Here is a 15,419-nt window from a genome sequence, read left to right on the forward strand (position 1 = left end):
GGCAACCTCCTTCAGTGCTGAGCTCGGTGGCAACCTCCTTCAGTGCTGAGCTCCGTGGCAGCCTCCTTCAGTGCTGAGCTCGGTGGCAGCCTTCCTGGGTGCTCTGAGCCCTCAGAGTGCATGACTGTAGCACAGTGGAACCTCATTCCCACGCAAATGTGCAAGAGCTGAAGGACCTTGACAACACCACACTAAACATCTAACCAAGCTCACATGGTGGTGATGTCTCTAGACGGCAGGATTGGGGAAGAGAGCCGGCCAGACATGGCTGTCACGCTATTCCGTGACTGCTGAGGACAGGTGCCGGGATCTCGGAATGGAGTTTTCTACAGAAACTAGAGCACTGCAAGGGGACACGGTTCCGACGAGGGGGGCTGGGGAACTGGAAAAGCCCGCTTGTAGCTAAGGAGAGGAAGGGACTATCTGTGTTAGAGGCTACAACACACGTGTGGTGTGCTGGGAGTCTGCGATGAAAACCTGACCTCACCAGCCACCCCTGCTGGGTGTGGAGTCAGAACGAGCACACAGCGTGAAAGGGAAGGTCAGGGCAATCGGGACTATACGGTCTTACTACTTGGCTGGGTGGTGGGTGTGTGTGCATGCGTGTGCCTATGCCAGGGCTTTCTCCAGCCCCTGCTCCACAGAAGCATAGGCAGAGTGAGGCCTCGTTAGGAGGGACAGCTCAGGACTTTCCTCTAAAAATTTCCCTCGGCTTTTAGCATTTTATAAGGGACAGATTAAAAATCAAAGTCTTAAAAGGTCACCTTACAGTATTTTTAAGGAGTAAAATTACAAGAAAACGTGTGTTAATTCCGCAAATACATTTCAGTCTGAATACAATGCACTATGCTATATCGCCTACCCAACCTCAGAGAAACGAAAGACTGAGCGAAATGGAAGTCTCGATTAAGCTGGTTGGGAAGGGGCTGCAGACATGACGCACCTGGAGGCCTGAGCAGCTCCCCTTTTCTTGTTTTTCCTACATGTTCGGTTTTTATTCCAGTTGAGGGCCTGCGTGCTCCCTTCTCTCTTCTCCTGAAGCTTCCTCCTCCTGTGAGGGTCTTCCTGCTGAAGGGGGGAAAGGAAACATTTGTGGCTTCAGGAGCCTCTGTCTCAAGACAAAACTCCTGACTGCCTGTCTCACTTTTGGGGACCAACTCTATCTGCATCCAGAACACCTCGGCGCTGGCGAGACCCGAGACCCGCCTTTCTCAGTCTCTGTTTTCATTTCCCCCCTTTCTCCACTCTCTCAGGCTCTGCAGACAGAGAGGAGAAAAAGAAAATAAGTGCTGCTCACGAAACTCCCAGGGGGCTGAGGGGACAGATCTGCCAGTGATATGGAGGCGGCTGCGGTAACCCCTCCAGCCCCCACCTGCTCACTGGTGCCTGTACCCCCAAGAATCAACTGCTGAAGCAAAATCATTTGCCCAGTAAGGCACCAGCTGTGCGGGACTGTTCTGATTTGTTTACAGATGAACTCGGTGTGAACAGCCAGACCGCCACAGGATGTTCCAAACTAGCTACAGCTTCTTGGGTAGATCAAGTCCGAGCACACTTCTTGTGTAAATGTGGTTATGAAGAACTTACTCCAGCGGGCGGCATACGGACAGTTATAGGTACATGTGCTGCACACACATACAGTTAAAACTCTGCCAGGCGCAGTCTCTGCAGCCTGTGGCAATGGGGAGGTCCCTGGCCTTTTATACTGTAAAGCACCTTCCCGTCTTTTAGGGGGTGTGCCTTCTCCCTTTCACTCTCTGCCCCTCAAAGCAGAGCTCAGACTTAACACTTCTGAAGCTTGGAGGACTTGCCTCCTCCACGGACTTCACAAGCACTTATTCCCAGAGAGTATCTGTAGCAAGTAAAAGTGTTCAAATACGTAGGAAAGGGCAAACTAAGAAAATTTAATACATAATTATTTGAATGACATTAAAGTATATAGACATATAGAGTGTTCTTAAAAAATGAAGGGAAAAAATAACATCCAATACAAAAGTAGGCAAAGGATATAAAATACAAATTGAAAAACAAACAGAAAAGATGAAAAAAGATGAACTCATCCAGAATATTTCATAATAAAACAATGTGCTTGGGTAGATCAATGTAGGCAGGCTTATATCTTGTATCATTTGGTTTGTAAAAAAACAAATGTGTTTATAAGGCATGTTGACATTCACAAATACCAGGCCATGGCGGGGTGGCAGGATATTGTAATAGTGCTTGCCTCTGGGTGAACACTGAATTTACAGAGCTTGTTTCCAGTGGTGGGGTTTTGGATGGGTGATTAAAAAAATGTTACCCTGAATTTTACATGCATATTAAATGGAGGAAAATGTTCATCTTTCCCTGGGTAAAATGAAAAGATAACTCAAAAGCAACTGTTTCGAGCTATAGGTAATCCTGGATTACCAAAACAACAATAACAACAAATACCCCTCCCAAACCAAACACTGCTGTTCATCCATCACATGCCCAATATTCTGCTAACAATGCCTAGGGGTATAGCTCAGTGGTAGGGTACGAGCTTAGCATGTGGGGGGCCTTGAGGTGGTACAAATAAATGATGCTTTGGAGAGAGGAATGAAGCCGGCACACTCCACCACCACCCAAGTGAAAGTCGACTAGAAACAACTTCCTGGAAGGCAGTCTAACAGCAGTGAGAGGAACCGGAACTGACAGACTCCCATCAGAACCATCAAGGGTGAATCAGGACTACAGTCAAGAGTTAGGAACAAAGTCGTTCATCACAGAGTTATTGATGACATGAGGAGGAAATGCAGCCTTAACGTCCACCTGCAGGAGTATGCTGGAGTATCAGAGTTTCCACTCCATCTTCAATCACATCAGAAAAATCAGAATTATAACTGACGTATATAAGCAATGATAATAGTTACTCTCAGCTACATTACACTAAAGAGATCTTAAAATCTTATTTTAAAGACATTACATAAAAATATTAGTGGCTCATTTTGGATGGATCCCTTTTCTCCTTCTTTTCTATATTTTTGTAATCATGAATTGCTTTTCTAAGAAAAAAAAATGCTCTTAAGAGAAAATAAAAACCCAGAGCTAAGGTTAAAACTTAGTCTACGGCTTCCACACCTGGCCTTCATCGTTCCTTGCCGAGAGAGCTAGAAGAACATTCTCTGTGTACAACAGACAGGCTTATACCGTCTTCCAAGCTACAAAGCTGGGCCCCAAGAATGTGCTGGAAAAACAAACACTACAGACTGCACCCAGGAGTGTGTTCACTGAGAGTGACTTTCTCATAATCAGCAATGCAGTGGAGAGCGCTTTCCCAGACCTGAAGAAACAACTGCCGAAACATCAAGGAAATGACCAAGAACAGCCACATGGTGGCACCAGAATATCGACCTTCCACAAGCTGCCAGCCAGCACTGTGTGCCGATGGCTGGACAGCTACACAGACCTGCAGAGGGAGGAGAGGATACAACCACAGAAAGAGGAGTAGATATAACTGCAGAGGGAGGAGAGGACATAACCACAGAAAGAGGAGATATAACTGCAGAGGGAGGAGAGGACATAACCACAGAAAGAGGAGTAGATATAACTGCAGAGGGAGGAGAGGACATAACCACAGAAAGAGGAGGAGATATAACTGCAGAGGGAGGGGAGGATATAACCACAGAAAGTGGAGTAGATATAACTGCAGAGGGAGGGGAGGATATAACCACAGAAAGAGGAGGAGATATAACTGCAGAGGGAGGAGTGGATATAACCAGTTGACCAGGGACTGGTGGAGCTCCAAGGACAGGGGCAATCAACCATTTGATGGTTAAGATGAATGGAAGAAAACAATAATAACAACAAACCCCTCAGAATAAAGAACCCACATAGATAAGGCCCATCCCGCCCAAGGAGTAGGGAAGGCTTGGGGCTGGAGGCAGAACTAGGGGTTCTGGTACATGTGTGCGGCAGAGGGAGCCAGCAGCAGCACCTCTGTTTCTTAGGGCCACATGAGACCGAGGGGACCTTGGAGTCACTGGCTCTGCTACCTCCTAACATAATCTCAATGTGGACTCTTATGTCACTGCAGGCAACAGCCAAGTCTCCAAAGACCTATCAAAATGACACCAGACTCAACTCCGATTTCACTACTTCCCTGTCCTCAATGTGGTGACTTGATTCTGCCCATGAGAGTGTCCCCTCCTGCATCTATGGGCCCAGCTCTCTGTTCCTCTGTGATGGCTAATCTCGATTGTCACCTTGACTGTATCTGGAATCAACTTGAAACCCCAGGAGCTGGGCACACCTGTGAAGGATTTTCCTGATGGAATCATTTGAGGGAGGAAGATTCACCTTAAATCTGGACCATACCTTCTAGTGGCAGCCCACATAAGAGGACACTGAAAAAGGAAGCCCTTGCTTTTAACCTGCTTGCCCTCAATCTTGCTGGTGAGTTCATCTATCCTGTTGCTGTAGCCAGTATTAAATGCAGCTCTTCAGGATTCCAACACAGACTGAAAACCAGCACCTCGCCAGGAATCCCCCAGGACTCCAGCCCCAGACTGGGACTGCAGAGACATCTAGTCTCATGGACGGAACCACTGCATGGTTCTCAGCCTGTGCACTGTGAGACAGCCCTGCTGGACGGTCCAGACCACACTCGGCAAGTCAGCTTACCCTTTTATTATAAATATTGGCATAGATTACAGTGTGTGTGTGTGTGTGTGTGTGTGTGTGTGTGTGTGTGTGTGTGTGTGTTATCAGTTTAGTGACTTTAGAGAAGTGGTACTCAACTTGTGGGTCAAGACCCCCACAGGGATTGCATATCAGATGTTTGGTTACATTATGATTTATAATTGTAGCAAAGTTATAGTTATGGAATAGCAACAAAATAATTTTAAGGTTGGGGGTCACCACATCATGGAGAGCTGTATTAAAAGATTGCAGCATTCGGAGGGCTGAGAACCACTGCTCTAGAGAACCCTGAGAGTCAGGCTGCTTCAGGTCCAGCTCCACAGGGGTAACCTCCATCCCTAACTCCTGCATGGCAGTCCCAATCTGGAGGGTCCAAGAGCCCTCTTCCCCTTGTTTCCCTGGGGGTGGCTGCCTTTCCGGCAGACAGGGCCCCAGCTGCTCCCAGGGGATGGCTCCTCTCTTTGCAGGTCCTGATGCCTGCCTGCTGCCAGCCTTGCGGCCACCTCCTCTGGGGCTTGCCAGGACCCTGGAGCCCAGCATGAGTCTTGATGCTTGACTGCATGCAAGCGCCCGTGCCTTTCTCAGCCCACTCTGGAATGTTTACGGCAAACCTACGTTGTAGCACTTCCATTTAATTTAAACAAGAGAGTCGTGCCTGTTATATCAAATTTAAAGAATGCAGAGCAACCACTCAGAAATAACTAGGTCACTCCCTATTTCACAAACCTTCCTTCTAAATATTCTCCATGAATCCAAACATACATAAGGGTAACAGAAAAGGCAATGGAAATAGATGTGACACTAAGACAAGAAATTACTTTTAAATCGAATGGTAAGGTCCAATTTTATAAGAATCTATTTTTTTTTTAATATTTATTAATTTATTGCATACACAGTGTTCTGCCTGCATGTGTCCCTGCAGGCCAGAAGAGGGCACCAGACCTCATTACAGGTGGTTGTGAGACACCATGTGGCTTCTAGGAATTGAACTCAGGACCTTTGGAAGAGCAGCCAGTGCTTTTAACCGCTGAGCCATCTCTCCAGCGCCAAAAAATGTAATTTTTTTTTTAAAGTAACCAAGGTAGAACCAAAGGAACTACCAACTTTTAAACATTTTTTTCTGCATAATATATATATTCATTAAATTATTATTATTAATTATATATATTAATTCATTCAAGATCTCTTTAAAGGACAGATGTCATGGTACATGCCTTTAATCCCAGCACTTGAGACACAGAGGCAGGAGGAGGATCCCTTTTGAGTTCCAGGCCAGTCTGGTCTACATGGTGAGTTTCAGGACAGTTAGAGATATGCAGGAAGACCCTGTCTCCAAGAACTAAACAAAACAAAAGAAACAAACAAACAACAAAGATCTCTTTAAAGTTAAGAATAAGATGCCAGGTGGCGGTGGCGCACACCTTTAATCCCAGCACTCGGGAGGTAGAGGCAGGCAGATCTCTGTGAGTTCGAGGTCAGCCTGGTCTGCAGAACGAGATCTAGGATAGGCACCAAAACTACACAGAGAAACCCTATCTCGAAAAACAAAACAAAAAGATAAAACCTTCTGAACAAACATACTGCTGTTTTACCACCATCCAAAGAGGAAGAAATATACCCATGGGAGAAACCTGTACTCTTTGCCTAAGTGTGAGCGCCACTCTTTTCAATAGGAAAGAGAAAGGAATGCAAACCTCTGCTGAAAGTATGTCCTGCTTCTCAGAACACGCGGCCTCTGGAGACGCTCTCTGACTCTTCTTTATTGAAGACGGCTTTGTGTCAGACCCTTTCACAGTCTCACAGACGTCCACTTCATTCTTGATAGGCACTTGCTGGTTATTTCCTTGATAAGGAAAAAAAATTCAAATTCCAGCATTTTTCCATTCATATTCCTCTTAATTAAACGTTTTCCTTTGTCAATTTCATGTAATGAGATTTAGACACTTTTTTTTATACTTTGTTCACTTTGTTTACAAGTGGGAATATAAAAGTTCTACAGTCTTAAAAGAAGTCCAAGTAAGAGCAGGGCACTAGCATCACTGTGTTGTCGTAATTCCCAGTGGCCCAGAGGTGGAATCCACCTGCTGTCCACCAGTGGATGAGTGGACAACCGTCTAAGGGGCTACATTTAACACTGCCAGAACCAACATGTCCTACACTAGTTAAGAGGTTTTTCAGTGGAATTAAAATCCTGGGTGAAAGACAGAGCCTGAGGAACCTTACAGAGGGCATACTAAATGAAATGAGCCAGACAGAAAGGGACGAATGTTTTATGATTTCTGGTTTCAGTTGGAAGGAGAACTAATGTAGTCACATTCAAACAGACAAGAGGATGTTTCCCGAGCTCTGGGGAAAGGAGTGATGGTGTCTAGTTTACTACTTAGCAGACATTGTTTGGGTTGATGACAAAGTCCTGACCATAGACTGAGGTGATACTTGCCCAACAACTCAAATTATAATCAACGTTCCTCTCAGAGAACCCCAGCTATCTTTTACATCATAATATTCTTTATGGAACAGTCAAATTTCCATTTGAGGGTTGTGCCAAATGCATAAAGCCTCTGTAGAATTAATTCAGAGCCTTTCCACACCTTCACTTCGGTATCAACAAGTGATCAGGAATGAGATTTCCATGGTTTGAATATGGGCCTTGGTTCCCAAGATGGCGCTATCAGGAGGTGCAGTGGACCTTTTAGGAGGCAGGCCTCCTGGGAGCGTCTCAGGTTACTGGGAATGTGCCCTCAAAGTGAGTTGTGAGATCTTGGTCTCTCCCCCTACACTTGCCCCCTTGTTTCCTAGCTCATGATATGGGTGTGTTCTTCTGATGCAGGCTTTCTACCTTGCCAGCCTAACTCCAATGCGAAGTTTAAGACAAGAGGCCTCCTGGCGTTGGACTAGAACCCGCGAACCTTCCCCACAGCACTGTTTAGGAGGCACTTCGCTGCAGTAATAGGAAGCTGGCCAACAAGTGCTAGCAGCTGAATGTTAAGACCAAAGCTTGACTGGTATGGTGGCACACCTTTAATCCCAGCACTAAGAGGCTGAGCCAGGTGGACCTCTGTGAGTTTGTGGCCAGCCTGGTCTACAGAGCAAGATCCAGGCCAGCCAGGGCTATTTCGTGAGATCCTCTTTTAAATAAATATACACATACATACTGCTGAGTTTTTCCAACAGTACAGGAGTGTGTTAACATATTGGTCAAGAGAGGAAGAGGAGCGGGGAAGGGAGGAGGTGGTGCAGGCCCTTCTGTGGAGGCTACAGGCTTCAGCTAGCACACGCTACCCTTCTTCTGTCAATAGCATCTGTCACGAGAACAGTTGTCTTTCTTTAACCAAGAGATGCTATTAAAAAAGCAAGGCCAGGAAACAGGAGGTGCTGCAGCCATTAGAAAAGTTGGTGTAGCCAGGTGTGATGGCACATGCCTTTGATCCCAGCACTTGGGAGGCAGAGGCAGGTAGATCTCTGAGTTCAAGGCCAGCCTGGTCTATAGAGTGAGTTCCAGGACAGCCAGAGCTACACAGAGAAACTGTCTTAAAAAACGAAAAAGAAAAGTTGGTACAGATCTGTTTAGTCAGAAACCCTGCAAGGGGTGACTACTTTTTTACAAAAAGCCTGAAGCTGAGAATAAATAATTAGCAATGTATTAATATCTTTCTATCAGTGATATACAACATTAATACTCCCACCTTTTTCTAAAACTTGAAATTCTTAGTCATAGCATTCTAAAACATAGGGTCCTTGTTGTTTTGAATGTCAACATTTATGCCTTTGCTAAAACTGGGTACATAAAAGCACTCAGCTCCCACAATCAAAACCAAAGATCACAGCCGGGCACGGCAGCTTTCCCCTGTAATTCCCTGACTTGGGAGCCTGAGGGAAGAGTCAGATGAGACTGGACTGTACTCCAGTGTAAGAATCCGAAGGAGAGGGTCTGGGGGAAACACAGTGCCTCTCTGAAGGCTACAGGCAAGACCAAATCTCACTGGGAACAGACAAGACACCAAAGGACAACAATCAAAGAGGCGGCCAAGGTTACCATGTTTCCTGGAAACTTCTGGCATGTCTGCCTGCTGGGACTGAGGCGGGCTTTTGGGCAAAGGACTTTCAGGTGGCTTCTTAGAAGTCTTCTGTAGGCAGGGCTCTTGTTCCTTGAGCTCAGCCACATTTTCTGAAGTTTTAATGTCAGTTTCCTTAGGAAACATACATGTCTGTATTCCCTCCTTCATACTACATTCTGAAGAAGTATTATTGACAACTGTGTTTTTCAGGGAGTTTTCCTCTTTGTTCAATACATTTTTGGGTAGGGTTAAATTCTTCTGCAGGTTGACATTCACGCCACTGGCATACTTGAGGCTGACCCAGTTCTCACTAATGATATCAGCGCAGGCATCTTCCTTGGCAGCAGACAGGGAGCTTGCCAGGGTCAAAGTCTGCTTCTCTTCGGTGGTAATGTTGGCACTGCTGGCCACGGATGTACTTGGTTTCTGTTTGCTGTAGTAGAAGGAGCACTTATGCTTCTTCTGAGAATGACCATAGGTGGCCGGACTTCTCTTGGAAGCATTCTGGATCCTGCTCAGGGGTGGGCCCACTGGAAGGCAGCTCTTTCCTCTGCCTTTATCAGATGGGCTGTATGTGTCAAGAAAGTTCTTGCAATTGCTTCTGAATAGAAGAAGAAACGCATTTAGTATGAATGCAAAGCAAACCAAACTTCACTTCCCCACAAGTATGGGATCAATTGGCACAGTGCACTGAGGAGCTGCAGCCGCCCCCTTCTTTCCAAGCCCCATATGTAGTAGAATATTATTTTAAGGTGTGTTACTTTTGTTTATGTTGCATTTATTTAACTCTGTGAAGCTGTGTTACTGTGCCTGTGTAAAACACCTGATGGGCTAGTAAAAATCTGAATGGCCAATAGAGAGGCAGGAGAAAGGATAGGAGGGGCTGGCAGGCAGAGAGAACATATAGAGGGAGACATCTGGGGAGTGAAAAAGGACCTAGCAGCCAGAGAAGGAGGACACCTCCAGGGGCCAGCCACCCAGGTACACAGCAAGCCACAGAGTAAGAGTAAGATTTACAGAAGTAAGAGAATGGGAAAAGCCCAGAGGCAAAAGATAGATGGAATAATTTAAGTTAAGAAAAGCTGGCAAGAAACAAGCCAAGCTAAGGTCAGGCATTCATAAGTAATAATAAGCCTCCATGTGTAAATTTACTTGGGAGCTGGATGGCAGGCCCCCCAAAAATAGTAAAAACCACTAAAAACAATTTGGCATTCCAATGTGGGCCCTGAAGTCCACACAGGGCTTAAGAAAGCTGAGTTAAAAAATATATACATATGGCTCCTTTAAGAGTTTCAGCCAGACAGTTTCTGCTGGTCACTGAACCCCTGGGCAGCTAGTACGTTAAGTAGGAACAAAAAACTAAGTAAAAATGCCTGCCACAGTGCACGCATCAGCATTCCAGAGCTCTAGGAAGGTTGAATACAGTTCCTGTTCATGACACCAAGAGAGAATTGAAAAGAAGGAGCCAGAGAAGGAGGAGGGCATCAGGGCCCAGCCACCCAGCTACACAACCAGCAAGCCCTAGAGTAAAAGTAAGATTTACAGAAGAGAACAGAAAAAGCCCAGAGGCAAAAGGTAGATGGGATAAGTTAAGAAAAGCTGGCTAGAAACTAAGCCAGGCTAAGGCCGGGCATTTACAAGTAAGAATAAGCCTCTGTGTGTGATTTATTTGGGAGCTGGATGGCGGGCCCCCCAAAAAAGACCAAAACCCCACAACACCCATGAGTTTTCTACCGGGAGGCCATCAATGAGACAAGCCCTCACACAGAGCATCTAAGAAAATAGTGCAGATGTTCACACAAGCTACCAAGAATTTGACAAAAATTAAATTTCTCTTACCTTGAAAGAAACACACACACACACACACCCGGGAGGGAGACATCTTACTTGTGAGAGTGGGAGCTGACCACGTCCACTGGACCACCGTTCGGCTGTGAAGACGAGCTGCCGTTCTGCCTCTGTCTTGTTTTCATGAATTCCATCAAAATGTACTGTGCTTGCTGGAAGGCTATTAAAATCACACCCAACAGGGACAGACTGGGGAGGAAACAGGGCCATCCGTTACTGTACGGCTCTGAACAGCATTAAGAAGACCCACTATGAGCCAGGCACAAGAGCTGCAGCTCCAGCTACTCAGAAGCTGAGGCAGGGGGACAGCTTGAGTCCGCTATGGGAAACGTAACGAAGACTACCTCAAAAAAAAAAAAAAAAAGACATTTCCCCCCATTACAGTAGAGTGGTGAATGAACAACAGAAAACTGCTACAGAAATTGTATTACATTTCAGTGAACATATGACATAATTTCTAATGTTTCTTAAAGGCTAAAAACACTCCGTTTTTAAAAAATATGCACATTCATAAGGTTGACATGACAATTCAATTTGTGAACGTATGTTCTAAATGAAGTTACTGTTAAAGGATCACTGTGGTCTTGCTGAGTGGCGGTGTCCCACCCCTGTAACCCCAGCATTAGGGAGCCAGACAGGCACATCTCCCAGTTCAAGGCCAGCCTGGTCTACAGAATGAGTGCCAAGACAGCCAGGGCCAAAACAAAACTCCAAAACCCTGTCTCAAAAAACAAACAAAACCAACCAAACAAACAAAACCAATAAACAAACAAAGGATCACTGTGGTCTTATATCAAATAGTCACTGCACTGAGCTAATACCAGTCCTCAGATCTGCCACTGTGACTGGCAATGAATGACCGTGGAGCAAAGCTGTGAGTTACACCTCTGGCCCCCCAGCCCTCTCAGGCAGTTTCCTCAAATCTTCCCACAGTTCCCATTACCGCCTTGTCCCCTGATCACATGCCAGCAGACTCACTTGGGCAATCTGCATTTCCATGTAGATTCTGCAACATGACCTACTCCTCTGCCTGAGATGCGTGGGGAAGGGGGTAGTTTACCTGACAAAGAAGACAGTGAGCTTCCAAAAAGACTCCTCCCAGCTGGGACCCGGAACCACTTCTGCACACAAGGGCAGCATGTGATGAGGGAGAGTCACGTTGAGTGTGAAATGGAATTCCAGGTCTGCTGCAGTTACCAGCATCAGTTCGCGGATGACCCAGGAAGAGGTAAAGTCCGGGGTAAACCTAGGGTAAGGGGATCCTCAGTATGATCGTTTGCTGGTTTTAATTATCACCACAAAGCAAAAATAACAATAGAAGTAAAACTTAGGCCTACAAAACAATACTCAGGACTGGAGAGATGGCTCAGTGGTTAAGAGCACTGGCTACTCTTCCAGAGGACCTGAGTTCAATTCCCAGTATCCACATGGCAGCTTACAAATGTCTCTAACTCTAGTTCCAGGGGACCAGATACTTCTTCTAGCCTCCTTGGGTACCAAACAATCACATGGTGCATCACATACATGCAGCCAAAACACCCTTACAAAATTTTTTAATTAAAACACAAATATTTATATAAAAGCAGCATAAGTTATCAGTTACCAATGGGCTGGGCACCTCCCGCAACACTACACCATGAACAGAAATGAACTTACACCCCAGCACTTACACGATACTGATGTCCCGAGATGTGTTTGGGTTCAGTGAAAACGGATGGCAATCCAACACTTGGAATCCATAACCCTGGCAGTTATACCCATTGATTTTCAGGGATGTCACAGTTACAGGAAGAGGGCCGATATTCTCAACTTTGAAGTTCTTTGTTATAGATAAAATCTGCTTGCTGTCTTTCATTTCTAGAAAGGAACAAGTTGTTTTATTTAGTATACATAAACTTCAAAACTAACTTTAATAATTGACTGAATCAAAGCATTATTAAAATGTGAAGAGGCTATTGGCTTTGTGTGCTGTGCTGTGAGCCCTGATGCAGGGAGGTGAGCAGAGAGCATGGCTGACCTAGGAACCCCTGACAAGGTTACAATTGGGAAGATCTTGAAGTTGAAGAACATTGTCAAAATTCTCTAAAACATGAAAGGCATGAAAGACCTCATACCACAGAGAAATCCTGTGAATATATGGGGTGTGGTAAAGCCTTTGTATGTCATAGTCATCCTCAAAGGCATGAAAAAACACAAACTGGAGAGAAATCCTATGAATATAATCAATGTAGTAAAACCTTTGCACAACACAATCATCTTCAAAGGCATGGAACAACACACATGGTTAAAAAACCTTATAGATGTAATCAATGTGGCAAAACCTTTGCTTATTGGAAAGTTCTTCAAATGAATAGAAGAACACATACAGGGGAGAAATCCTATGAATATAATCAATGGGGTAAAGCCTTTGCGCAGCACAGTCATCATCAAGGACATAAAAGAACACATACTGGAGAAAAACCCTATGGATGTAATCAGTGTGGTAAAGCCTTTACATGGCGAAGTGATCTTCAAGTACATAAAAGATCACATACTGGAGAGAAACCCTATGAATGTGTTCAGTGCAGTAAAGCCTTTGCATAGCCCAGTCATCTTCAAGCACATAAAAGAACACATACTGGAGAGAAACGTTATGAATGTATTCAGTGCGGAAAAGATTTTGCATGGCCCAGTCAGCTTCAAGTACATAAAAGAACACATACTGGAGAGAAACCCTATGAATGTAATCAATGTGGTAAAGCTTTTGCACAGTTCAGTTCTCTTCATGGACATAAAAGAAAACATACTGGAGAAAAACCCTATGAATGTAATCAATGTGGTAAAGCCTTTGCACATCTCAGTCATCTTCATCGACATAAAAGAACACATACTGGAGAAAAACCCTATAAATGTAATCAGTGTGGTAACGCCTTTGCTTATCACTCTCATCTTCAAAGACATGAAAGAACACATACTGGAGAAAAACCCTATGAATGTAACCAATGTGGTAAAGCCTTTGCACAGCCCAGTCATATTTGTGGACATAAAAGAACACATACTGGAGAAAAAAACCTATGAATGTAATCAGTGTGGTAAAGCCTTTGCTCGTCACTCTCATCTTCAAAGGCATAAAAGAACACATACTGGAGTGCAATCATACAACTGTAATCAATGTATTAAAGCCTTTGTCATCACAATGGTCTTCAATTTTATGAAAGAAAACATGATTGAGAAAAACCCTATGAATGTAAACAGTGTGGTAAAGCCATTTCACAGCCCAGTCATCTTCAAGTATATTAAAGAGTACATACTGGAGAGTAACCCTATGAATATAATCAATGTGTTAATGCCTACTCACAACACAGAGCAACCATATAACCGTAAATCTTTTAGTGTGCAATTTATCTCTGCTGTGAATATCACTCTGTATAAATAAAATGCTGATTCACCAATAGCCCAGCAGGAAGTATAGGCGGAACAAGCCAAGAGAATTCTGGCATGTGGAGGTTGAGGCAGAGAGGCACTGTCAACCCCTGTGAGAAGTAACATATTAAGATAATGGTAAGTCACAAGCCATGTGTCCACTTATGGATTAATAGAAATAGGTTAATGTAAGGTATAAGCACAGTTAGCAAGAAGCTTGGTCTAAGGGTAGATGATGTACTTTCATTGATTGTTGTTTTGTCAAAAGTGTAGGAAAAGGGGGCTGGGTAAAGAAACCCACAGTAACCCTGGGGCCCAGAATTAGGGAAAGATGACACAGATAAGGCCAATTTAAAAAAAAAAACACACTTTGGATCAAATCAGTGCCATCTCTGCCCCTGGCCAACTGACTTGTGAAACTAATCAACCACAAAACAGGATAATAGAATCTTGTCCCTAGGGCCCAGAACCAGGGAAAGAAACACAACTTATGTTATGTTTTGGACCTGAGCCAGAGAAATGAACCAAGGATCATGCCCTGACTCTGAAACTGGTGACAAAATAACACACTTGGTCCCTAGAATCAGAGGTACCAGATAATGTAATAACAGTGACATTTACTTTAAAAAATCTGGTGTGTGTGTGTGTGTGTGTGTGTGTGTGTGTGTGTGTGTGTGATATGTGACTATGGGTTCTTAGGCCATGACAGAAGTGTGAAGAATAGAAGACAACTTTGTGTAGTCTACTTTTGTCCATATTCATATAGCGAACCAGATGAGGTCACAGCCTTGTACAACACAAACATTTCTAACAGAGCTGTCTCATTGATGCTGAAATAAGATTACCTGAAATATTAAAACAAGAAAATATTGGTTTTTTTTTCTAATTGAAAATATTTTCTTTTAAAGATAATGGAAAATAGGAGACATTGACTAATAAATACTATTTGTGATTAAAAACTAAAAAAAAAAAATGTGAAGAAGTTGAATATAGCTCAAAGTCTGATTTCTACCTTGTTTGTAGAACAGTTTCTTATTCTAGCATCTCTAGATGTTGTTATATAATAAGGAAACAATAAAAATACTCAAGTCCACATTCTGCCTTACTCACTAGAGGCGAAACTTGAATGTTTTATTCTTCCTGCAGCCAAATAGTTTGGATTTACTACAGATATCATGTACCCCATATCCCTGGAATTTTCATTTACACTGAACCAGAGATAAGGTAAGAGACAGAATCTCATATATCCCAGGCTGGCCTCAAACTTGCTATGTAGTAGCCAGAGATGGCTTTAAACTAAATCCTGATCCTCTTGCCTCTACCTCCCAAGTCCTGGGATTAGGGGTGTGTGCCACCATCCTAGGTTTTATTTACATTTTTGTTTTAACATCGTCACAGTTACTAGAAACAGTTCAAATCTTTGGACATAAATGAAAGCATATTTTACAT

At 44.1% G+C, this 15,419-nt stretch overlaps 1 protein-coding gene and 1 pseudogene across 9 annotated transcripts in view; one reads left to right on the forward strand and one right to left on the reverse strand.

Moving 5' to 3' along the window:
* Tmem131l (transmembrane 131 like) overlaps positions 1 to 15,419 on the reverse strand; it is a 147,123-nt gene that overhangs the window by 14,483 nt on the left and 117,221 nt on the right. For 5 of the 9 annotated variants that reach the window (XR_013052137.1, XM_006985318.4, XM_006985317.4 and 2 more), the window contains 6 exons: positions 12,239 to 12,425; positions 11,629 to 11,814; positions 10,608 to 10,757; positions 8,699 to 9,321; positions 6,357 to 6,505; positions 944 to 1,068 (listed from right to left, as the gene is read on the reverse strand). Coding sequence is in view for 8 of the 9 variants with exons in the window: in XM_006985318.4 (XP_006985380.1) it covers positions 944 to 1,068; positions 6,357 to 6,505; positions 8,699 to 9,321; positions 10,608 to 10,757; positions 11,629 to 11,814; positions 12,239 to 12,425 (1,420 nt within the window). In the remaining variant the exon portion in view is untranslated. The remainder of the gene's footprint in view (positions 1 to 943; positions 1,069 to 6,356; positions 6,506 to 8,698; positions 9,322 to 10,607; positions 10,758 to 11,628; positions 11,815 to 12,238; positions 12,426 to 15,419) is intronic. The other 4 variants (XM_076574314.1, XM_076574313.1, XM_076574315.1 and 1 more) reach the window with 2 other exon arrangements.
* Positions 12,554 to 15,124, forward strand: LOC143273788 (uncharacterized; annotated as a pseudogene).

This window comes from Peromyscus maniculatus, chromosome 6, assembly GCF_049852395.1.
Source record: "Peromyscus maniculatus bairdii isolate BWxNUB_F1_BW_parent chromosome 6, HU_Pman_BW_mat_3.1, whole genome shotgun sequence".
Classification (NCBI taxonomy): domain Eukaryota; kingdom Metazoa; phylum Chordata; class Mammalia; order Rodentia; family Cricetidae; genus Peromyscus; species Peromyscus maniculatus.